This window comes from Octopus bimaculoides, chromosome 3 (genome assembly GCF_001194135.2).
Source record: "Octopus bimaculoides isolate UCB-OBI-ISO-001 chromosome 3, ASM119413v2, whole genome shotgun sequence".
NCBI classification, from domain to species: Eukaryota; Metazoa; Mollusca; class Cephalopoda; order Octopoda; family Octopodidae; genus Octopus; species Octopus bimaculoides.
Window position 1 is genome coordinate 29,929,546 of NC_068983.1, and position 25,313 is coordinate 29,954,858.

A 25,313-nucleotide genomic window follows, 5' to 3' on the forward strand; every position below is an offset into this window, starting at 1 on the left:
ATATATAGGCACAGGAGTGGCTGTGTGGTAAGTAGCTTGCTTACCAACCACATGGTTCTGGGTTCAGTCCCACTGCGTGACACCTTGAGCAAGTGTCTTCTACTATAGCCTCGGGCCGACCAAAGCCTTGTGAGTGGATTTGGTAGACGGAAACTGAAAGAAGCCCATCGTATATATGTATGTGTGTATATGTTTGTGTGTCTGTGTTTGTTCCCCCAACTTTTGCTTGACAACCGAGGCTGGTGTGTTTATGTCCCCATAACTTAGTGGTTCGGCAAAAAGAAACCAATAGAATAAGTTCTAGGCTTACAACAAGTAAGTCCTGGGGTTGATTTGCTCGACTAAAAAAGGTGGTGCCCCAGGATGGCTGCAGTCAAATGACTGAAATAAGTAAAAGAGAGTAAAGAGTATATATAATATGTGTATATAATGTAGTGTGTGTGTTTATGTTCAGTACCTGTAATTATATTATGGCTTACATTTTATATATGATTTATTAACAGGTCATATTACTAAAGATCGTATGGAATCATGTAAGCATCTTAACATTGCTGGCATGGTTGGTTCTATTGACAATGACTTTTGTGGAACTGACATGACAATTGGTACAGATTCAGCCTTGCATAGAATTATGGAGGCTATTGATGCTATTGCAACTACTGCATCGAGGTAAAATATTATTTTACAGCTTTCACATCCTATTATTGCTTGGGAATATTTAAAGAAGAACATAATTGTATACTGTATTACAGTATTTTCTGGCATACAAGTTGAATTTTGCAGACCAAAATTTGCAGCCAGAAAAATATAGGTTAACTTATATACCATGACTAGCAGTGGAGGCGCAATGGCCCAGTAGTTAGGGCAGCGGACTCGCAGTCAAAGGATCGCGGTTTCGATTCCCAGACCGGGCGTTGTGAGTGTTTATTGAGCAAAAACACCTAAAAGCTCCACAAGGCTCCGGCAGGGGATGGTGGCGAACCCTGCTGTACTCTTCCACCACAACTTTCTCTCACTCTTACTTCCTGTTTCTGTTGTGCCTGTAATTCAAAGGGGCAGCTTTGTCACGCTGAATATCCCCGAGAACTACGTTATGGGTACACGTGTCTGTGGAGTGCTCAGTCACTTGCACGTTAATTTCACGAGCAGGCTGTTTCGTTGATCGGATCAACTGGAACCCTCGACGTTGTAAGTGACGGAGTGCCAACAACATGACTAGCAGTAATACCTGTTGTTGATCAGGTAATTAATTTTACTGTTTCTTGGGCTGAGAAGTTAGAAAAATTGGTATATCATATAGAAGGAAGGATAGCTTCACGGAATCCAGTTGACTGCGACGGCACTGAAAAGGCTGCAGATCAAGTGGAACATCACTGTTCATATAGAAAAAGCATTGCACGTCGTGCATTTTTTTGGTTTTCGTTTTTTGGCGGTCTTTTTTTAGTAGACATTTTGTTTTTATTAGGAATATCAGTGAGTAATAGTGAAATGATATTACAAATGCTGTGTCCTGTCAGTGTTAGTGCTGAAATTTCAGCGCTATATTACAGGAACTGAAGGCATGACAATGGTAAGTAATAGTCCAATGAAATTACAAATGCTGTGTCCTGTCAGTCAGATTTAGGTTTACTCATCCTGTATGATGTGTGTATTATATAAGAAAAAGACGTAATAATTTAAGTAGAAAAAAAGATGGCTTTCATATGCAAACTTCTGTTTGTTCTTCAAGTTGCAATCCAGCAACTTTTAGTGTTTGGTCCTGACTTTTATTAAAGCTCATGGCAAAAGAAAGTAGGATAGGAAACTGTAAGGGCTTAAATTTGAATGGGACATTAGATGTCCCATTCGCATAACTGGTATGTGAAGAACGAAGACAGTGTCACGTTTACCACAACCAGTGAGAATATTTGCCTCAATGCAGTTCATCATAGGTTTGTGCACAATTAGTGTTGCCTCCCTTGAACCATTTAGTTTCATTTTATGGGACAAACAAATACACAAACGGACAGAATCTCTCTTTTATATAAATGTATGACTTTGGCAGACCAAAAATTCCATGTGAAATATATCAGGATTTGGAAAGATAGTGATGTTGTTTGAATGTTTACACTACATTCTACATCAGCTTGTATGCCTGAAAATACAGTGAGTTTTTTTTTTTTTTTCCCCCATTGATTAACTTTATTTCTTTTATTGTAGCCATCAGAGATGCTTCGTTATGGAAGTGATGGGTCGACATTGTGGGTAAGTAATTCTCATTTGGTATTTTTTAAAAACATTTGGAACTAATATGATTATATCTGTATATTTGGTCTTGTATAGATTTATTTATAGAAGCTATCAATGCTATATGTAATAGTGATGAGTTTCAGTTAAAATGTCAGAAAATAATGTTTGAACTGCACCTATGTTAGGCGTATTACCAGAAGATGCCTAGCATAAAAATCTCATTTTCAGCTAATCAGTTATTTTGTAATTATATATTTCATGTCATTTTGTGAAGAAGATAGCATTGTTGGTTATATATACTTCCAATAGGTTAATCACAAGTTAATGTCATTTTAAATCACAAGTTCATATCATTGGCAAGAGTAGCAGGGAAGTTTCTATGAAACTTGATTAGAATATTTTTATAAGTTTTCGTGCCCATGTTTACAACTTACATTTATATACATTGATAAAATAGATTTATGTACATACGTGCATGCACACACACGCACACGCACACGCACACACACACACACACACACACACACACATATATTTAGGTAGTTGCAGTATGATTAAAAGTTTAAGAAGTTTTACTTCACAATCATGACTTCTTTTTGATTCCACTGTGTGGTACTTTGGGCAAGTATAATTTTTTATAGCCTCAAGCTGATTGGTAACTTGTAAGTTAAATCAAGGAGATGGAAACTGTGTTGAAGCCTACCAACTTTCATGCTAATTCCATGAACCTGGTAGTATAGTTGATTGAACAACTAAACAGCCATGGTTGGAAAGCTTGACTAAGATCTGTTTTACGCACGCACACACACGCACGCACGCACGCACGCGCGCGCGCGTGAAGGCACATGGTTTAGTGGCTAGGCATATTCGACTCTCGACTGTAAGGTCATGAGTGTGATTCCCAGCAATGCATAGTGTTGTTGAGCAAGGCACTTTATTTCAGGTTCCTCCTGTCCACTCAACTCACAAAACGAGTTGTACCTGTAATTCTAGGGTCCTGCCTTGTTGCATTCTGTATCACATTGAATCTCCCTAAGAACTACATTGAGGGCACACATGTCACTTGCACATTAATTTCATGAGCAAGCTCTTTAGTTAACTAAACCGACTGGAGCACTTGTCATCATAACTAACAGTGTGCCTGGTGGTCACACATGCATGTGCACTCACAAAGAAATGCTCATTACTTGCCTTGTCTAATTTATCTAATTGACATTTAAGAAATGTAATCAATATTTTATGTTGTAATTATTTGTATTTGCTTCATCATCAATTTTATGATAACTTTAAAAGTATTCAAATAAAAACAAAACAGCATTAATTAAATTTACAGTTTTGCTACTCCTCTGGCTGTAGTTTTTTCTTTTTTTTTTTCTTTTGTGATTTGAGATTTATAAGTTTTCTTTTAATAGAAATTGTCTACATACATATATATTTTTTGTCTACATCTGTCTACCTTGCTCTTTCTCCCCATCACTCTGTTTTTCTTACTTACTGATCATTCTTCCTAATGCAAAATCCAGATAAAAGGGAGGGACGAGTGTTCATTGTATTTGTGGGTTGGGTAACTCTGAGATTTCATGTTGTTCGTGTTCGGTTTGAATTTATGTATGGCACCATCCTCAAAGAAAATACTGGTAGGGGAGGAAATTCAGTGGATTGCAACTCTGGGAAGGAATGGCTTCATAAATTTAATGTCATTGTGCATACTTTTTATGTTTACAGTTTTGGGTGTTTTTGCCCTGTTTACTTCATACATTTACAAGTTAAGATTGGGCAAATGAACTTGATTCTAATTATTTGCTATTCAAAAATAAACTATATTTTACTTTTGAAATATCAAAATTTGGAAAACTTGTTTAATGGAAATAAAAAATTACAATTAAAAAAAGTAAATCTGGAATAATTAAAAGCAAAAAAGGGTTTTCTGTTACATATCCACAATAAAAACAAACTGGTATCTGTTTCTACCCTTGGAAGACTGTGACCAATTGAATAATGTTCTTTGCCTTGGGTGGATACAGGACTATGACTAACCTCTAAAATTATCTTTAGGGAATCCAACACATTCATATTAGATATCTATGATAAAACTGATTTCAAATAAAAGCATATAATTGTTGATGTCAATAGAAATATCAAATTTTCTTTCCAGCTATTTAGCCTTAGTTGCTGCTTTGGCGAGTGAGGCTGATTGGGTTTTCATTCCTGAATGGCCCCCAGAGCAAGGTTGGCAAGATGTTCTTTGCAACAAATTAGCTGTTGTAAGTTGAATATTTTCAGAATCATTTTGGAATTAAATGATTATATTAAAGATAATTTTTTTTTTTTTAACATTTTAAAAATTTTATCTACATTTCTTATTTTAGGAGAGGACACTTGGTCAAAGGCTGAACATCATCATTGTAGCTGAAGGTGCAATTGACCGAGAGGGTAATCCCATAACAGGAGACATGGTGAAGAAGGTAAAGATTAACAATATTGGATGTTATTCCAACTTTATTAGTACTTGACTCTTAAAATTATAATCCAATAGCAGATAAGTTTCTTTTTATTCCTAAATATTTTAGGTTCAGTGATGCAACAATATATGTTAAAATGAAGGCATATCTATCATCACCATAATTTTCATCATCATTTGTATCCATCTTCCATTTGTTAGAGGGTTTGACAAGATGCAATGAGTTGAAGGACTGCATCATGCTTCAGTGCCTGCTTTAGTTTCTATGGATGGATGCTCTACCTAAAACCAACCACTTTACTAAGTGTACTGGATGCTTTATTTCATGGCATCTACAGTAGTGAAGTCACTCTGTAATTTGCATTTCTAAAGAGTTCTCTAAACTGTGTGTGTGTGTTGTATACAGGCATGCACACATGGGTGCATGTATACAACACTAAACAGTAGCTAGCATTCCATTAAATAACCCTAGGAAAGCTTACAGGATTTTAAGTATACTATGTCCTTGATATTTTATCTTGCTTGGGACTGTCTATCTCTCAATAACCCAACTCCACCCACCCACACACACACACATTTTATAATATAACCAATTAATATGCCTCCTAATTTATTAAAAAAGGGAACATTTTTCAAAGTGAAGAAATCTAAACGAGTGAGATATACTGTTATTTATTGTCCATGTCTGTTTTCATTGGATTTCCTCTCAACTAAATGTCCAATAATTCATAAACCATATGGATACATATACTGCTTCACATTTTCAATAACACTCTTCATTTTTTTTTTTTTTTGTTCCATGCTATTATGGGCTGAAGTGTAAAATCACTATAATATCAAGTCACTGCTAGTTTGTACATATCCTCTGATAGCCCAGCTTAAATGAAATTTCCTTGTATATTTTTAGAGAGACCGTCAGTCATTTCTTCATGTGTAAAAAGCAGTCTGGCACAGCTAGCTCCAGATTTCATAATACCCCAAGTGTTCTGAAGTTAACTGAACCGGGGCTTATCTAATGTATTGTATCATTTGGTCACTCCTCAAAAAATTGTATATATATAAATATATATATCATCATCATCGTTTAACGTCCGCTTTCCATGCTAGCATGGGTTGGACGATTTGATTGAGGACTGGTGGACCAGGAGGTGACACCAGGCTCCAATCTGATTTGGCAGAGTTTCTACAGCTGGATGCCCTCCCTAACGCCAACAACTCTGAGAGTGTAGTGGGTGCGTTTACGTGCCACCGGCACGAGGGCCAGTCAGGCAGGTACTGGCGACGGCCATGCTCAAAATGGTGTATTTTATGTGTCACCTGCACAGGAGCCAGTCCATCGGCACTGGCAACGATCTCGCTCGAATGTTTTTTCAGATGGTGCCATACATATAATATATATTCCAAATCACTGAGTAATAGTTTACTGTGAGTACCTATGAATGGTAGCCACAACTCTTAAAACCCTTATAATAAAAAGGAGCATAAAAATAGTACAAGAGAAAACCAGTGAAACAAGCATTCACTTATAAACTTACATGCACATCTATATATGCTTACATACCTTGATGGAATTATCAATCCATAAATATTGTTTTGTACATTATTTTTTAGTTGATATCTGAACGGCTTAAATATGATACCAGAGTAACTGTTCTTGGTCATGTACAGAGAGGTGGTAAACCATCTGCATTTGATCGTATATTGGTAAGAAATTTGCTTGTTTTCATTTTTGACTGAACTATTTTGATATACTGTTATTAAATCTTAGATATTTGAAATATTTAACATTTCTCTCTCTCTCTTTTTTTTTTTTCAACTATTTCAATTTACATGATTTATAAAAAGTATTTTAAGCAACCTTAATGGAATTCAATTATTTTACATTCATAAGTTTATTATGTTATATAACCAAGTTTCCACAAGTACTACTTTGAAATCTAATTGTCTTTTTTTTTTTTTTTTTTTTTTTTTCTTTTTTTTGTAAAAATTTAGTTTTAAACTCATAAATTAAATATGTTACTAGCTACACCACAGTAGAAGTATCTGTTCTGTTGTTTAAAGAGGTTTTAAAATATATATATGCTAATCATTGTCTATCTTTGTAGGGCTCTAGAATGGGTGCAGAGGCAGTTTTAGCCTTAATGGAAGCAACTCCAGATACTCCCGCCTGTGTTGTATCTCTTGAAGGTAACCAGACTGTTCGAGTCCCACTTTTGGAATGTGTTGAACGGGTGAGTTTCATAATTACAAGTGTATCTAATTGCTGAATAAAATGTTATCCATATAATAATGAAATTACGTTATTCAACAGTTTGTATTAGTCTTATTAGGTATTAAAACAATTATAGATGAAAAAAATTTTATTGGTGCCAGTGTAGCTGTGTAGTAAGGAGCTTGCTCCCAACCACATGATTCCGAGTTCAGCCCCACTGCGTGACACCTTGGGCAAGTGTCTTCTACTATAGCCTCAGGCCAACCAAAGCCTTGTGAGTGGACTTGGTAGATGGAAACTGAAGGAAACCCGTTGTATATATATATGTGTGTGTTTGTGTGTCTGTGTTTGTCCCCCCACCACTACCATCGCTTGACAACCGATGCTGGTGTGTTTACGTCCCTGTAACTTAGCGGTTCGGCAAAAAGAGACTGATAGAATAAGTACTAGGCTTACAAAGAATAAGTCCTAAGGTCGATTTGCTTGACTAAAAACGGTGCTCCAGCATGGCCGCAGTCAAATGACCGAAACAAGTAAAAGAGTAAAGAGAGAGTAAGGTTTCAATTTATGACTGCAGAGTAGTTAAGCACATTTAATCTCAGTTATGGTCTCTTGTAAAAGTCATTTCAAGAAACTTTTTACTTATACATCAAACACTATTTCATTATTTATTGAGGTTTAATTTTTGGTATATTCATTCAAAAACAATAGAAATAGCAACTAATATTTATTTTGTAAAAGAATCCTAATTTCTATATATTTTAACTTTTTATTTTTCAGACTCAAGCTGTTCAAAAGGCTATGGATGAAAAAAATTTTGATGAAGCTGTTAGATTGAGAGGAAGGTATTAAATCATTTGATACTGTAAAATTATTTGGGGAAAAATGCTTGTGATTGGTTAAACCTTGACATAAATTAATAGCATAGTTTTTGTAAGATATTGAAGAAAAAAAAGTTAATTGATATAACTTAACAAAATGTAAAAATTTATTGAAGCCTTAAAAAGAATACCAAATTTTAATAATTTAAAGAAAAAATGTGAAATAATTAAACATATAAAAGGGCATTTCTATAACATAGAAAGAGTTGTATATCTCAAATTGTTTTAAATTCTGAGATAATTTAATTCTGATCACAGAAATCCTAAAAGTATTAATGGCTGTGAAATTAAGCTGCTGGACGAGTGACCACATAGCTTTTAGAAGTTCAAATCCTATCACAATCATTGTCTCCCATAATAAGGTACACAACTCTTCATGGCTAGGTGGTTAGCTGCAAAAACAATTGCTTCTTCAAAATTTAACTTGTTCAAGTGTGTATGTATGAACACTAAACTTGGCTTGCGAAGACCTGTTGAGGCAAGCGAAAGCGAAATCATGATGGCACTTGTACCAGTGGAGCACTAAGAGCACCGTCCGAGTGTGATCGTTGCCAGAGCAGTTGTCTGGCTTCCATGCCGGTGGCAGGTAAATAGCACCAGCGTGATCGTTATCAACGTCGCTTTCCTGGCACGTGAAAAGTCATTCGAGCGAGATCGTTGCCAGTGCCGATGGACTGGCTCCTGTGCAGGTGGCACATAATACACCATTTTGAGCGTGGCCTTTGCTAGTAAGACATCCGAGCGAGATCGTTGCCAGTGCCCCTGGACTGGCCCTTGTGCAGGTGGCACGTAAAATACACCATTTCGAGCGTGGCCGTTGCCAGTACCCGCCTGACTGGCCCTCGTGCCGGTGGCACATAAAGGCACCCACTACACTCTCGGAGTGGTTGGCGTTAGGAAGGGCATCCAGCTGTAGAAACTCTGCCAAATCAGATTGGAGCCTGGTGTAGCCATCTGGTTCACCAGTCCTCAGTCAAATCGTTCAACCCATGCTAGCATGGAAAGCGGACGTTAAACGATGACAATGATGATGATGATGATATATATATATATATATGTATATATGTAATTTTTAGGACTAATGGGTATATGTCAGTTAGTGTGAGTAAAGCCCATTCACAGTTGGGGGTATATTTCTGCTGGATCTATTTCAGGAATTCCAGTGTTAGTTGAGATAATAATAATCAATGAATGAAGTAGATGATGGATTTTAGCATTAGTCTATATTCAGTATGACAATCGTTTCAACCCTTCTGGCAATTGTCCTTTATGGGTGGGATTGATGCAACACATTTGGATGCACAACATAGTACTTAACCATAAAATATATGGTTGGGAAGTAAACTCCTTAACCACACAGTCATTCCTGCCCTCTTATTCCTCCCTCACCCACAGACACAACAAACTTCCTGCAGTTTCTGTCTGTTAAACTCCAACATAAGACATTAATTAACCTGCAGTTACAATAAAGCTTACTTACCAAGATGTCTCACAGTTGGACTTAACCACATAGCAACAGTGTGGTTTAATTATGCCTAGAATATAAATATATACATAAACCATGCTCGTAACACGTATTTAGTTTGTATTTAACTGTAGAAAAAGTAGATGTGTTTTGTAATTGTCAATTTCTGGATATGATCTGAATTTCATTAAGAGAATGAAATAGATTTGAAATGTTTGTATGTAATTCTGAGCATTCTGATAGTTTAGTGTATGAATTAGAATGAGGAAATGTATTTAATGCAATTTTAGGAGTAATTGAAATTTATAATTTTTTAAACTTAATTTTCCATGTTTTCTTGTTTTTTCTGTTTCCCGTTTGTAGAAGTTTCTTAAACAACTTGCTGACGTATAGAAAATTAACCAAGTTGCGTCCACCAAGCTCTCGTTCTTCTGTTGGGGTAAGATTACTTTGCTTTTGTAGTATTAGTTGTTCTTTTTTTTTTATGTGTAATGTTTTAGCAGAAGTGCTATGTTAACGAATTCAGTTATTTCTCACAACTTCTAAGACAATCCTTCTTTTCTTAATGTCTTGAACAATCTTTAAGGCATTTCCTTAAAGACCTTGTACAAAATTAAGCCACCTATCAACTTTCAATCCAACTTTAGCATCTGTACCTCTTTCTAATTGATTATCTCCTAAATATAAATCTTTGCTGCATATATTATAAATTAATTGCTATCAGCAAATACTAATTTGTCACTTTTGTTATTGTTACAGGATACTAAAAACTTAGCTCTTATGAATATTGGTGCACCTGCATGTGGTATGAATGCTGCAATGAGATCTTTTGTTCGCCTTGGTATTACTAAGGGATATAATATCCTGGCAATCCATGACAGTTTTGATGGTTTGCTGAACGATAATGTAAGTATTTAATCATATATTTCTCCATTTGTTTGCAGTTTTGAAACATAAATTATATCAGTAAATCTTAAGTTTTAACATAATGAATTATAATTTTACAATTTAATTTTTAGTGGAGGTGTGTAGCTTAGTGGTTAGAGTGTCAGCATCATGATCGTAAGATTGTAGTTTCAATTCCTGGACTGGGCGATGCGTTGTGTTCTTGAGCAAAACACTTCATTTCACATTGCTCCAGTCCACTCAGCTGGCAAAAATGAGTAACACTGCGATGGACTGGCGTCCTGTCCAGCTGGGGAACACATACGCCATAGAAACTGGGAAACTGGGCCCATGAGCCTGGCTAGGCTTTGGAAGGGTGAGAAAAAAAAAAAATTAAAAAATTTTATTTAAAAATTTTATTTCTGATCAGTTCATCAAAAATCAGATAAGGAAATGATAAACTAAACAGTTAAAATTTTACAGAGAGTATTTTGCTGAGACAAGGCTTAAATGTTATAGGTGACTCTACAATCTTAGGTGACTGTTATTATACTTGATTGGATACGGATTAATTTGGATTACTAAATATATATACACATTTGAGTTAAATTATGAATTAATGCTCACACTCCATAGTCTTCAGTATCTTCTACTTGTCAGGATTATAGCTGATGCTATAAATCTGATCTGAAACAACTGAGGGAACCTCTGTAAGTTTGCTTGATTTGTTAGAAGTAGCAATAGTAATTAAATCTCCCTCAAATCTCACCTTACCTTCTGAAAAAAGGAAGGTTACAGAACATAATGTAGTCCTAGATAAGCTACCTGAAAGAAAAAAAATTAAGACAGATTGGTCATGGTGAGAATGCTTTTGGTTACAAGTCTGCTTTATCAAGGTTGATCTCTCAATTCTATTGATTCTTTCTAAAAATTGTATTCCCTTTTCTTTACGTTATTGCAAATACTTCCCTTTATAAATCGTCGCTAAACATTTATATTGAAGATAAGAGACTGAAACAGTAAGCAATAGACTTACAATGTAAATCTTGGGGTTGGATTAAATTAAGAATAAGGAAATAATGCAGGGAATCCTGATGCATGGGATATAAAAATAAGATAATTTTACCACGTAAATAAATATAGATTGGGGAAAAACTGTAGATAACAAAGGATTTTGAAAGATTTGAGAAAATAATGTGAACAGGAAACAATTTGTAAGCTCATCTTTGACAAAATGGAAAATATATTAATAGCTTTATTGATGATACCTATATTAATAATTGATTGCAGGTGACTCCCGTAGCTTGGGAAGATGTGCGAAGTTGGACCAGCAAAGGTGGATCCTTATTGGGTACCAAAAAGTAATTACAAATTGATGTTTTTCTTTTTTTCTATCACCGTATTTTATTTGTTTTAGTATAAAACAAAACAGAACAGAATTTGGTGTAATTAATTTTCAGCAAATCTTTTGAATCGTTACATGTAGTGTTAACTTACAAGGAAGATCAAACATAAATTTAACAAGCTTGTTATGCATGCTAAATTCATTTAATGAATTTAGCATGCATTCAGTGTAAGAGGCCATTGTAGTAGTATGTGCATTGAATACAAACGGATGATACATATTAAATGAGAAGTGACCGATACTAGAGAAATGTAAATGTAATAAAAGTTAAGTGAGAAATATTTGAGATGAAGTTGTTAGGCTGGCCTGATAATGCTGGGTTTCATCAAATGAAATTGTATGGATTAAATGTGTATCGCTGAACTATTTTCAATTTTTGCTGAAGTGGAAAATAAGATGTTAAAATAAGGATTATGGCCTCCTTTTATTGGTTAAGTGTTGATTAGGAGAGCTGCATTCACTATAAAAGATTTCTTAAACATTTTTTTTTTCTACTTTTAAAGACTTGCAAGTTTTCCTGCTTTAAAATTTAATCAATTCTTAAGAAGGAAATCTTAAAGCGAATTTTGCACTAAGTGTAACTGAAAAAAAACTGTTTCAAATTTTTCATTTTTAAGTTAGAAGTAATTTTAGCATGATTTTATGATGAAAATTACATGAGCATGAATTCTTAAAAAATTTTTTTTTAATTTTAGAATGATTGCTGGGAAAATTGGCCTTGAGAAAATTGCTGCCAAATTTATCAAACACAAAATACATGGTCTATGTGTTATTGGTGGCTTTGAGGTAAAATTTTATGCTACATTATACACTATTTATAATCAATATTCTTACATTATCCTATTATTATGGGCAGTTTTTTGTACAAAAATTTAATTCAAATTATGACAATAATATGCACTTTTGCTACTGGAAAGGATTATACTTTTGGAATTTGGTGTTATCTTGAAAATTTTGTTTTCTCAATCTTGAGTATTAAACTCAAAATTTTTAATTTTTTAAACTTTCTCACTCTTTCTCTCAATATATATATATATAACTGGTATTTGTTGTGTTGCATGAATGTAGATGATCAATTATGCCACCCATTAATTTTACCTCTAGCGTTAGTGGTCACTGATATGGTTATAATCTATCTAAGCATTTGATGAGCATTAAAATAAGGAATTTTAATTTCAGTTGTTGATAACTTGATATGGACCATTAAATCAGATGGAACTTTTAAAGACTTGAAGAAAGTGCTTACATTGACTACATGTACTTTTCTCACTCTCTCTCTCTCTTTTTTTTTTTTTCTTGCAGGCATACCACAGTGTCGTCCAGCTGTGCGAAGCACGTTATCGTTTTCCAGCATTCTGTATTCCGATGATTGTTATCCCTTGTACTATCAGTAATAATATCCCTGGTACAGATTTTAGTTTAGGAGCAGACACAGCTCTTAATGAAATTACTGACGTAAGTAATTTTTAGCAATGGAATAATTTTCTTTTTCATTTAAAGATATTAAACATGTTCTGTATTTCTTCAATTATGATTTTCTTTTTTTTTTTTTTTTTTTTTTGTCAAAAACTAGGTCTTTGAGTGTCTTGTCCCATATTTTGCAAAATAGTGTGTTAATTTCCTTCTAGGTCCATCTTCAGCTGGAATTTGGCTCCTTAGAGGAAAAAAGGGAATGAGACTCCTCACATGTAACATCTTTTTTTCAGAATGGGGTAAAGATATTGCATGTGAGATGTGTCTGCCATCTCTTTTGATCATAAAGAATTATTTATTGTCTTCAAAGATGGCACTTTGATTCAATTATAACTTTATAAATAATTATCTCATTTGGTAAGCATGCTATGGATGAGTGGCAAAAGTAGAATGGTAATGGATATGGTATTAGGTTGTTAGACAGAACACTTAATTCATTATTGTCTTATTTCATGTCAGACTTTTCTCCAAAATTTTCTGTAATTGACTGATCTCATTTCAAAAAGAGCAGAATGTTGCTTATCAGCTTAATTCTGCTGAAAATGGACTTGAGCATTGACCTTATGGAGGGATTAACTAAAATACAGGTAGCCTAGGTGATGGTACACAGATTTAAGCCTTGTTTCAAATACTGACATAATAAATGGCATCTCTTCCCTCAGACTATTTATCTGAAACAGATATTTAAACAGCATTAGAAAAGGTAACTAACAAATAACACTACTCCAATGATTTCTTTTAATGTGAGATTTTAAGTCATCATCCCTCCATGGGCATGGAAACCAAGTGGTTATAATTAGCAATATTAGTGAAATGAGTGGTATGGTTTTAACCCTTCATTTAACTACTGTGACCTGTTTTTAACTACTTATTAATGTTATAATGCCTATTTTTATCTATGGCATTAGGAAGGGCATCCAGCTGTAGAAACTCAGCCAAATCAGATTGGAGCCTGATGTAGCCATCTGGTTCACCGGTCCTCAGTCAAATCGTCCAACCCATACTAGCATGGAAAGCGGTCGTTAAACGATGATGATGATGATGATCTTTAGACATTGTGAATGTGAGACAACCAACTAAACTTCTGATAACACGGTCATATATCTAGACCATGTGACAATTATTGTGTGATGCCTATAAGCAAGGCACATATTCTGTTCTAGGAAGAACCTCCAGTAGTAAAATCACATGCTGCAAGAATATGCAAAATCCAAATTTGTATAAATCCACCTATGACCATGATAAAATGAAAAACACAATAGAACTATCTTTTAAACCAGTTTTAGGTGGTAGATGTGTAACATGCTCACCCTTTGAGATCTAAACCACATATTGCCTGGTGATTCCGTTATTGATAGCACTATAAATTACCTGCTGTTTTCTGTTCTAAAGTTATTAATGGGTCTTTTTTCTGCTATGCTAAGTGAACTCTATTTTGCCTTCACAAGTATCTCACTTGTTTCACAGACAGTTTGTCAGTTGCTTAGCATTAGCAGAATAAGCTAGTCTACTAATGTCCAACCTGACAAGCAAGAGAGATATGATTAAAATTCATTTTAGAATGCCTCCCACCTTCTTTTTTCTTTGTTACTGGTCAAGTTCCAATGCTTTAAGATGTCTTTTTATCTTTTTTTATTAAAAATTTAGATTTGTGATCGAATCAAGCAATCAGCTTTAGGTACTAAAAGAAGAGTTTTTATTGTTGAAACTATGGGTGGCTATTGTGGCTACCTTGCTACCATGGCTGGGTTAGCTGGAGGAGCTGATGCTGCCTACATCTATGAAGAAAATATGACCATCACAGATTTAAGGGTAAGCATATGATGTTATCCCACCATTAATTTATATACATGATAAATGCTTGAAGAAGTATTATATTGAATGTGTCTTAGAAATGTCCATTCTTGTGTAATCTTGTTGCCTCAATCACCTAAATTAAATTTGCATTGATTTTATGGTGAAACTACAGAAATTCAGGATTATTGTTATACAGCATCAGATCAGCTCTGGTCAAGCAGTTGGCATGTAGGTTGTTGGCCAAATGACTAGACATGCTCTCATATCTGTTGTTTTAGTACAATGCTTCTGTCTAGAATCAACTTTACCAATAAGTAATTATTGCATTGCTTGGATAGGTAACATATCAGATATATCTTAGAAATGCTTATATTATGATAGCTGCAAACACTTAATCTTATTATTCTCTATCAGATATAAACTTATACAAAAACTAACAAAGAACCAGATCATGTTGGAAAAGAATAATTTGAAAATCTGATATAGTGCTTTATTAATTTCCAGATTAGTGGACATGATATTGGTAATTATTATGAAATTATCTTAGAAGGTAAAGGGAGACAGTATTTAGTTACATCCCATTAAGTTCTGTGTTCAAATTTTGCCGATTAAGTTCTGGGAATTGATTGAATTGACTTAATGATTCCTAATACAAAGCCATAGATTCTGAAAAAGGTGTATAGATAATTAAGAAATGAGATCAGGGTGTTGTACACCTGTTTAGATAGTTTACAATATCTTGTTCAGCACTGTGCCTTTCTCTTAGAGAAAAAGGTTTTGTGCTTAGTGAGAAAATAATGTAGTAAATGGTTTACTCTTGGTGAACTGACGCTCTAGTTTGCTTTTCATTCACAGTCAGAAATTATTTAGAAATCTTGGAAGTCATGAGTCTTGTAACTCCCAACACTATGGCTTTTCACCTACATAACCTCTCACCTAATTTTTACATACCTTTTTTTTTTTCTTTTTTTTTTTCAGAATGATGTATTCCATTTAAAGAATAAGATTAAAGACATTGGAGTTCAGAGAGGTTTGATTTTGAGGTATTGATATTTTTTTTTTAATTGATCTATTTAAAAATACAATTATCAATATTGTCCTACTTGAATTTTTGTCATAATTTCTTACTAAGTACATGCTGCAAATATTCTTTAAATAAATAATAATGCTGTGCTGTATTTTTTTTTTTTTTAGTTGGGTGGGTTCTCTTTTGTAATGCATGAAAGAAGAAAAATTCATATTGGCTCATTGTGTGTGAGTCTATATCACTAATAAATTAGAAAAGGCATAATAGAGTTCATACTTCATTGGAACTGATTTTTTACTGCTATTTGATTATTATTATTATATTGCAATTGATAATTATCTCATTTTCTGTGAATAATGTTTCAATCAGCATTCTGTCTTATTCAGTAGCTACTATCCCTGTTCATTTTCAGAAATATTTCAGCCATAATTTGCATTCAGTTTTACTCTCCATATAGAGTCTGTCAAGAGCCCTGGGTCTCATAAGGTTTAACCTAGTTTCCATGGTCTATAAGTGACTGAGATAACAATACTTCCTGTTGAACATGGCACTAGTCTGTTGTAGGATTAATTTTCCAGCTTTTGCTAGAACTCATTTTCAGTTGACCAGACTGGAGCAATGTGAAATGAAGTTTTCTGCTCAAGAATGTGCCACCTGGTCATGAAGGCAACACTAACCACTAAACTACGTCTTCAGTTACGTTTCATATAGTGAACTTAAATTTGTATAAAAATTTTGGCCCATTTCAATTTTGATTACCATCTGATTCAGGAGTCCTGTATATATTTTTCCTCATGAAATATCTTAGCATGGTTTCTGAAAATTTTACATTTGCATGTTATGTAGCCACTCTCTAATTGAAGGCTCTTTATATCAATTCTTCAACCATAAAAATTAGTAACACTTATTTGCTTCAAAGCAGATTAAGACAAACAAAGCTATTCTTGAATTTCTGATTTTCCAAAGATTGTGAAATAAGTAATCTCATGCATATTTAAACCAAATGAAATTTTCTTCTTGTATTTGAAGGAATGAAAATGCTAATTCTAACTATACTACGGATTTCATCTACCAATTGTTCTCTGAAGAAGGCAAAGGTGTATTTACAACTCGTAAAAATGTCTTGGGTCATATGCAGCAAGGAGGTGTCCCAACACCATTTGATAGAAACTTTGGTACAAAAATGGCTTCCAAAGCTATCGACCATCTAATTGCACAACTTGAAGAACATACCCGCCCTGATGGTAATTATGTTGTTAAGGATATAATTTTTATATTTTAAAAGAATGACTAATGAATTGTGAAAATAAGTAAATATTAATTTGATCCTTCAGACTATTATTTCAAAGTGTAACTTACTAAAATATTTTGCATTTACATTAAGCTTTACAAGTATGCTACTTTTCTCATTAAAATTTATACTTCTTTTCAGGAACTGTCTTTACTTCGCAGCTTGAGACTGCTACACTTCTTGGAATGCAAAAACGTCATTTGTGCTTCACTCCAGTCATGGAGCTAACTCAATATGCTAATTTTGAGTAAGTGTTTAAAATATATCTTTGATTTTACACATCTACAATGTTGTACAATGGGTGTAAAAGGGGCCAAACATCTAACCATTTAGTCTTCAATTAAAACATATGCTACAGCTGTTGTGATGTGCTCTCGGTAAAGCACATATCTAAGCTTATCTGCAGAATTAACAAGAACACTTACTTCATGCTTATGTATAGAATGAAAATTCAGCTGTACAATTACTCTGATAGTAGGCAAATATCTAAATTTGTGAAATCCATCACAGACGTTGGAGCAATGGATTATAAAATGGTGAAAACCAATCATCATTAACATCATTATTTAATGACCACTTTTCCATGCTTGCATGGTGCAAATCAAATTTTTGAGGTACATTTTCTGCTGCCAGATGCCCTTTCTATCACCAACTCTTGATTGTTTCCAAGCAAGGTAATATTCCCCTTAACCAGACATGTTTTCACAGAAGATTGGAAATGACAGACAACTGTAAATGAATGTCACCATCATGCAAGTGCTATCTCATGAAATCAAGGCAAGGTGACATTAACACACATACATACATACATACATACATACATACATACATACATACATACATACATACATACATACATACATACATACATACATACATACATACATACATACATACATACATACATACATACATACATACATACATACATACATACATACGTGTGTGTGTGTGTGTGTATGTAACTTTTAATTTAAAAGTTGCACGTGAAAGGAAAATCTAGGATTTCAGTGGGAACTGAATTTAGGATGTAAGAGAGATGAATTCAGTAACTATATTTTTGATAAGAACTATGTTACTAGATATTACTCAAGTGAATTTTATTGGAAAAAGAAATTACCGTTTAAAACATTATTGGCTTTGAAAATCCAGTGTAAAAAATATAGTTTATGATCTGATAAAAAAGAGTTATCTAAAATTTAAACACTGAGAAAGATTTGAAAATTTACTACCAATCTTTTTTAAAATTAAATAGAAAATAGTTTTTAGCTCTCTTTATTATTTAAATTTTAAATTATTTTGATAATTTTTTAAAAAATCTTTCCTTTTTTTTCTTCCCATTCTAGGAAACGTATTCCTAAAGAACAATGGTGGCTAAAACTACGTTCACTGTTGAGAATCTTGGCCAAGCACGAAACCGTGGCCTATCACACAGAAGCTGTATCTGCTGGTGTTGATGAGGTAGAAGATGAAGATAACATTTAGTTACCTTTCTCCCTATATTTATCAGACATTTATCTTTGTTTTGGATATTTTTTGTTTGAAAACTGTTGCTTTTCCCCTTCATGAACATTTTTCTGATTTAGATTTACAGCATCAAGAATAGTTTTATTGACTTGGAATTTTGAATATAATAACGCTATTTATTTGAAATATATTTTTCAAATTGTAAAATATATATTCTATCTATATCCTCAAATAATGTTTACATCCTTTAAATTACGTTACTAACAATTTTTTAAGATTATTTCGAATTTCTTATAGAAAAATGTCTCAAAACGGGGTAGATTTATAATGCAGTGTTTAATTCTAAAAGTGATCAAAATTGTCTCGAAGCATATTGGTTTCAAGTAACTTATTCATGATAATTTTACTAAAATGCTTAGTAAAATACAAGTGGAATTTAAAATTGATAACTATTAGTATTCCATCGCCAAACCAAAATTTTACCTCCAAGTTGTATTCATCTTTAACCTTGTTTTGTTATTTTCATCCTTGCCTATTTGCTTTTTGCTGATCTCATTTGTATGTTATTTAAAAGGGTTTTATTTAAGTTAAGAAACTATTAATTTTTTTAAAATTAAGTTACATTTTAAATAGTCTTTCAATTATAAATTATTTAGTTAATTTTCTAATTCAATTTGTTTTAACACAATGCTACTTTTTATATTTTTGTATTTTTTATAATTTAATGAAATTTGGTTTCAATTAAATCTTAATTACATATTCTAAGAATATGAAATTCTTATAGGAATACTTTGTATGCTTTTAACATTGATCTTTTTCATAATCGCTGTAGCATTGTTTAAAAATGCATCAAAGTATTTCAAATTAATCATCAACTCTTTAGAGAATTGATATTTTTGACAAATAGTATGAATCAGAATAAATTTGCAAAAATGATTTTAGATGAAAAACAAAAGAAGCAATGTAATTTGCAAGGTGTTAAATGACTAAAAGTTTGAAATTGACTTTAGGAATAATGATGTATTAATATCAAATGAAATAAATTTATTAGCTTGCTTAATTTATTGATACCCGTGACGAATAACTTATATAGAAACAAAAGTAAATGTTTCAAACATATCTTATATTTAATTTTACATAGTTGTTACTTGCTTATCTGTGATATTGTTATAGCTGTTAATAGATTTTTGTGATCGATTCTAAAAGGAATAAAAGCCAAAATAGAAGATGAGCAGAATGAACAAAATTTTAGGAAGCTTTCTGCTAGAAAGTTGTTTTTTATGATAAACTGATTTGGTGTCATCATCATTTCCCTTTTTAATAAATCACACAATAATTACTTGTCTAAACTAATGGCTATAATTAGTTTAATACAATAAAGATCTGTTTTATTTTATCTATTCCAAATCTTTTATGTATATTTCTGTACAATACTCTGTTAGTTTGCTGTTAACTGTTTTGTTAGTAAACAGGAGTTTGTAATTTAAATAAATAATTGAAATTATCAGTATCACTTAAAAAAAAAAAAAGAATAAGAAATAATATTTGATATAAATTATGTTTTAATTATTTTAATCATTAGCTTATATTTTGTACCTTTTTTCACCTTTGAGGAAATATTTTTTAAATCTAGAATTAGAATGAAAACATTTTAGTCTGGGAGAAAGGTAATCTAATTTGCTTGAATATTATTCAATCTAGAAAAAAATATTCGCTCCATTGATATCTGATTTCTATCAGAGAAACCGTTTCTGTGAAATATTCTGTAACAAATAAAGCAATTCTTGAAAACTTTCAATATTTCTCTTCTCATTTCTGCTTGCTGCCTCTTTCTTTCCCAACTTCACTGCCATTACCTATCCAGGCTTTACAAAAGCATACACTGCTTCTCCTTTTACTTTTCCCTTTCTATCACTTTATCTTTTCCCCTTTTATCTATTAGGTTATATCAAAAAATTTTTGACTTTAAAATTAAGGTTAAAAACTTCCTGTATAATCCATCAATGTTTATTAATATATCAATATACCTATCTTACTTCAGTCTATTGAACTACAAAATATTATTGACTAAGCACAAATCAAATCTGAAGGTGCTTTACTTTAAGTATTAGAAGGGATGGAATTTATAATCATGTGATTTGTAAAAGCTATTATATTCATATTCAGTGTGTAATGGTATATATACTCTAAAATATAAAATATACAATAACAATTTTAGAATATTTGGTAAAAGAAGACATGTTTTGATAATATAAATCTACATTTCAACCTTAGATATGAAATATTTTATTCTCTAAGTTGATAAGTTTTATCTTATTGTTTGTTTCTTTTATATTTTTAAATTTCTTCAAGAAGCCTTTCTCACTCCTTCAGTTAGGATGACGTACAAAAATCAGCTTATCACAACTGTACTGTAGACTTAATTTCTCTTTACTTGTTTTGTTTTTTATTTTCTTTAGAAAGTTACAGAACTGGAGTTAATAGAAAACTCTTATTTCAAGTAGAAATTGTTTTGATACTTTCAGGTTGCAGATTATCTGAAGTTTACACTTTAATATTGTTTTTTTTTTTTGTTCGTTTTCTTTTGTTTTGTTTTGGGGGTTTTTTTTCAAATTTATTTTGAAATATCAAGATTTTATTTAATTAATATCATCCCAATTGATATCATTCTCACTTTTAACAGTAAAAACTGAATCTTTGTATGCAAATGCTTTTCCATTCTTTGATTTTAAGTTCACAATAATAAGTAATTCAATGATTTTAGTTTAATTTTCTTCATACTGAAACATTTTCTGTAAAGTCTAACTTCCTATGATATGGTTTAAGTATCTTATCATTGTACTACTCTTTTTCAATTACCAAATACTATCAAAAATGGAGACTTATGTGTTCATGAATGCCTCTTATAATGGTTCCTTAATATAAACATGACTCCTTCGTAAACTGACCAATACCTTTCTAAATTCATTCAATCAATCTCTAGTTCTTGTTGGAAATATCTATTTCATTATTTTCTAGTTGCTGCAAGACATTTGTATATTATATTTCTGACATAATTTACCTCTTGTCATAAATAAAAGCAGGGAGCCAAGAACTGTCTCTGCACTTATTTGATCTGCTAAAAATACAATATCACCTTGAATTCACACCTTACCATTTTAAAAATGGAAGGGTACAATGGGTAATGTAGTCATAGATATCTTATAGTTGATTGGATGATCATGGTTGGAATACTTTGATCTTAAGTCTATTCATCAGGGACTAAATAACAACAAATCAAAAGCAGAATTTACTATCAATTTTGCACCCTAGACTACCACCAGCTCCACCACTATCACTAATTAACTCTACTCAGGAAGAGGAATGAAGAGTTAAATATACTTTGTCTGATTTATGTTGTTGCTTTTTAGCTTCCCAGATCAGACCTGGTTGTGTGGACTTATGATTACAGACATTCCAACCACTATCTTTCTTTCAGAAGTAACCTATTATCATCATCATTATATTTACATCCACCTTGGCATGAGTTTGATGGGTTTTCACAATCTGAATCTATTATTATTTGGAGTTGCCATCTTCCTAGATAGATAAAAGGATATCTCACTCACACATTTCAACTACTCTGTAGAGTTTATTGGATGCATTTTATCATGACATCAACACTAAAGATATTGAGACTAGAATCCTCTCTATTGTATGTTGTCTTCATTCATTCACCAATCACTTTACAAATCATTCTGGATACATTTTACTACAGCACCAACATTGGAGAGATTGCTTTCTTTCCTGGAAAACTAAGAGTCCTCTTTACTCTATATTGTTTTTTTCCAAGGCAAGCATCACTGAGAGTATGGATAAAGGAGTGTGATGACTAAGAGGGTGGAAAAAGAGTGAATGTGAGGTGGGGGGGACAGCAAAATGATGATAGCGGAGGTGGTAATGGAGGAGAAATAGTGATAGCTATATTTTGGTTGTTGGTAAGGAGATTGAATGTAAAAGCAGCATAGTCAGTGTAAAGGAATAGCAATAAAGATGTCCTGAAAGAAAGCAAGTGATAGATAACATTAGAGACATGTAATAGTAAGAAATATATACATGGGGAAAAAGAAAGATGGCTAATAATAGAGAAGGGTGATGATGAATGAGGGTACTGAATATAGACAGATGTGAAGCCTTTCCTCATTACACAGACATTGTGATAGATGATGGAAGGATTGAATGCAGATTAAATACTATGTCACATAACACAGGCAGCATGTTACAGTGAATAGGATAGAGAACGAGTGAGATAAAGTAATGAAGGTTCTATCCACTTCAAGCAACCAGTACATCTTTATATAACTGGCATCTTCCATATGCATCATTCTTGCACGCTACATCTCATCATTTGTGTTCTGTTATTCATTAGTTCATTACATGTCCATTGGAGCATGTTCACTCAATTGTTTTCCTATCTATCCCAAATCTTCCATATTCAAGGCCCAAATCTTGCTACCGTGTAATGCTACACTTGGCAATCTGCCCTTCAGGCTGAGAGAGAAACTTCTTGCTGCGAGCAAAAGTAATAACACCTTGGACTTTTTCCACCCCATTCCTACCCTAGCTACTATGTATTCTGTACACCCACTTCCACTACTAATATTAGGTCACCTAAGTGACCAAAGTTATCAACTAGTTTTAGAGAGCCGAAATTTATTTCATGTATATTCTTATTTCATCTACAACATACAAAGTCTAGCTTCTCCATTAACCAATCTGTGATTCCACTACACCTTTCATGTATCCATTGTTTATATTAGGTCTATCATATAAAATTTCTACATACTGCTTTTTTGTCTATCATGCGTGACCATTTCCCAGATGGTCGCGGGGTCATGTCCTTTTTTTCTTGCTTACTTTGACTTTTTGATTTGTGTCCATACATGAAACTTCTTTAAGCTTTCGCATGATGAAGCCGAATCCTCTTGCTGTACAAGTTTTCTCCCTCTCTGAAGGTGACACAAGGTGTCTGCAGTGACAAGGGAGAAAACTTGTACAGCAACATGATTCACCATCAGTGTGTTAAAGGTTAACTCTACAAATTGAGCTGTAAGACCTAGGTTATCAGCATCCATGAGTTTCTGTGGATAGTCAGCATTAAATTTATCTGCTTTGGTTTGGAGGACTAAAGTAAACGGAAGACTGTTGGGGGTTGAGACTGAGCCCTGGTGGTCTACCTGCATGTATAATTCATTTCTGAACTCATTGTTAGTTCTTACTTTGATGACTACTCCTCTGTACGTGGTTTGTATGGTCCCTACATGCTCTTCATCTGGCCATAGCTCCCTTAATACCCCTCCAGATTTCATAGTGTAGAATCCCATCAAAGGCCTTCTCCAGGTCATTGACGGATAAGTACAGGGGCTTCTAGCTAAGTATTTCTTCTACAGTTGTTTCACTAGAAAGATAGCAACAATAGTACCTCTTTCTTGAATAAAGCTAAACTGCACCTTATCTCACCTGATTCTCTTCCTAATTAATTGTGCAATTCATAGTCTAGTAAAACAATTTCTGTATATACAAAATTTAATAGATCTAATTTTATTCTTCATTTCTACCATAATGCTAAGTGAAAATAAAGAATAAAAATAAGATATAGCTTTGTTATGGTAAAGCAAAGCAGGAAATTAATTTATCACATTTGTTAGGGCTTAATTACAAATACAGGAAGGCAATTGTGGTGGGGGTGCTTTATTGTAGACTGGATTATGCATTTCTATTACATATCCACTCACACATACACATTATATATATACAATTTGGAAACGAGCAAAAGAAAATTAACAGAAACAGAAGTCTCCCATCAGCTGTGAACCTGGATGTCATGACAGTTTTAGCACTTCAGGATAGAACTGTATTCTCTGGTGGTGACAATAGCTTCAAAGAGAAATACTGCTAGAGAAGAGTATCCTTTTTGTGTCCTGTATATTGGTATTATGTATACACTACCCTGTGTCTATTTTTAACTCTCTCTAATAGTATTTCCTTCTGAAAGTAATGGAAACCTGATAGTTTCAGGGTCTTCTCTGATTTATCTTCTCTCTCTCTCTCTTTCCAATTTCCTTCTATCTCTGCTTCTTCCTCTCTTTTCAGTTTCTCCCCCCTTTCCTTCTAATCCACCTTGCTCTCTGTATCTATCTTGCCCATGTTCTTTTTATTCTTTATTACTTTCTAATCACTCATGGTATTTTTCTTATTCTTTGAAACTACTGGCAACCATGTGGTTCCAGTTCCAACCTCATTGCACATTACCCTACAGGGCTTGTCTATCATAGCCTTGGGCTAACCAATGCTTGGAATTCAAGGAACTGCAGAAACTTGACATTATTTGTGTGTGTGTGTGGCTTTGATAATACAAACAGGATATTTAGAACTCAAAATATGACACTATATATATATATATATACATATATATATATATATTAATCAATAGAAGTTACAAAGTGTCCCAAGAGCCAAGAATTTTATACATGACATTTCTGAAACTTTTGATGTAGATTAAAATAATAATGATAATAATAATTAGTGTGTGTGTGTGTGTGTATATATGTATATATATATGTGTGTGTGTATATATGTATATATATATGTGTGTGTGTATATATGTATATATATGTGTGTGTGTATATATGTATATATATATATGTGTGTGTGTATATATGTATATATATGTGTGTGTGT

The 25,313-nt window shown here is 33.0% G+C and overlaps 1 protein-coding gene and 1 long non-coding RNA gene across 4 annotated transcripts in view; one reads left to right on the forward strand and one right to left on the reverse strand.

Annotated features, from left to right (window-relative positions):
* Nucleotides 1-25,313, reverse strand: part of LOC128247273 (uncharacterized) — a 76,949-nt gene that overhangs the window by 42,809 nt on the left and 8,827 nt on the right. The gene's annotated exons all lie outside the window — the stretch shown is intronic.
* Nucleotides 1-25,313, forward strand: part of LOC106867283 (ATP-dependent 6-phosphofructokinase) — a 50,805-nt gene that overhangs the window by 14,308 nt on the left and 11,184 nt on the right. For all 3 annotated transcript variants that reach the window (XR_001409119.2, XM_014912119.2, XM_052966115.1), the window contains exons 5-21: nt 504-669; nt 2,200-2,244; nt 4,385-4,493; nt 4,599-4,694; nt 6,302-6,394; nt 6,796-6,921; nt 7,683-7,747; nt 9,612-9,687; nt 10,008-10,154; nt 11,424-11,494; nt 12,234-12,324; nt 12,841-12,993; nt 14,659-14,823; nt 15,787-15,851; nt 16,865-17,079; nt 17,268-17,373; nt 18,473-18,587. Coding sequence is in view for 2 of the 3 variants with exons in the window: in XM_014912119.2 (XP_014767605.1) it covers nt 504-669; nt 2,200-2,244; nt 4,385-4,493; nt 4,599-4,694; nt 6,302-6,394; nt 6,796-6,921; nt 7,683-7,747; nt 9,612-9,687; nt 10,008-10,154; nt 11,424-11,494; nt 12,234-12,324; nt 12,841-12,993; nt 14,659-14,823; nt 15,787-15,851; nt 16,865-17,079; nt 17,268-17,373; nt 18,473-18,587 (1,904 nt within the window). In the remaining variant the exon portion in view is untranslated. The remainder of the gene's footprint in view (nt 1-503; nt 670-2,199; nt 2,245-4,384; nt 4,494-4,598; nt 4,695-6,301; nt 6,395-6,795; nt 6,922-7,682; nt 7,748-9,611; nt 9,688-10,007; nt 10,155-11,423; nt 11,495-12,233; nt 12,325-12,840; nt 12,994-14,658; nt 14,824-15,786; nt 15,852-16,864; nt 17,080-17,267; nt 17,374-18,472; nt 18,588-25,313) is intronic.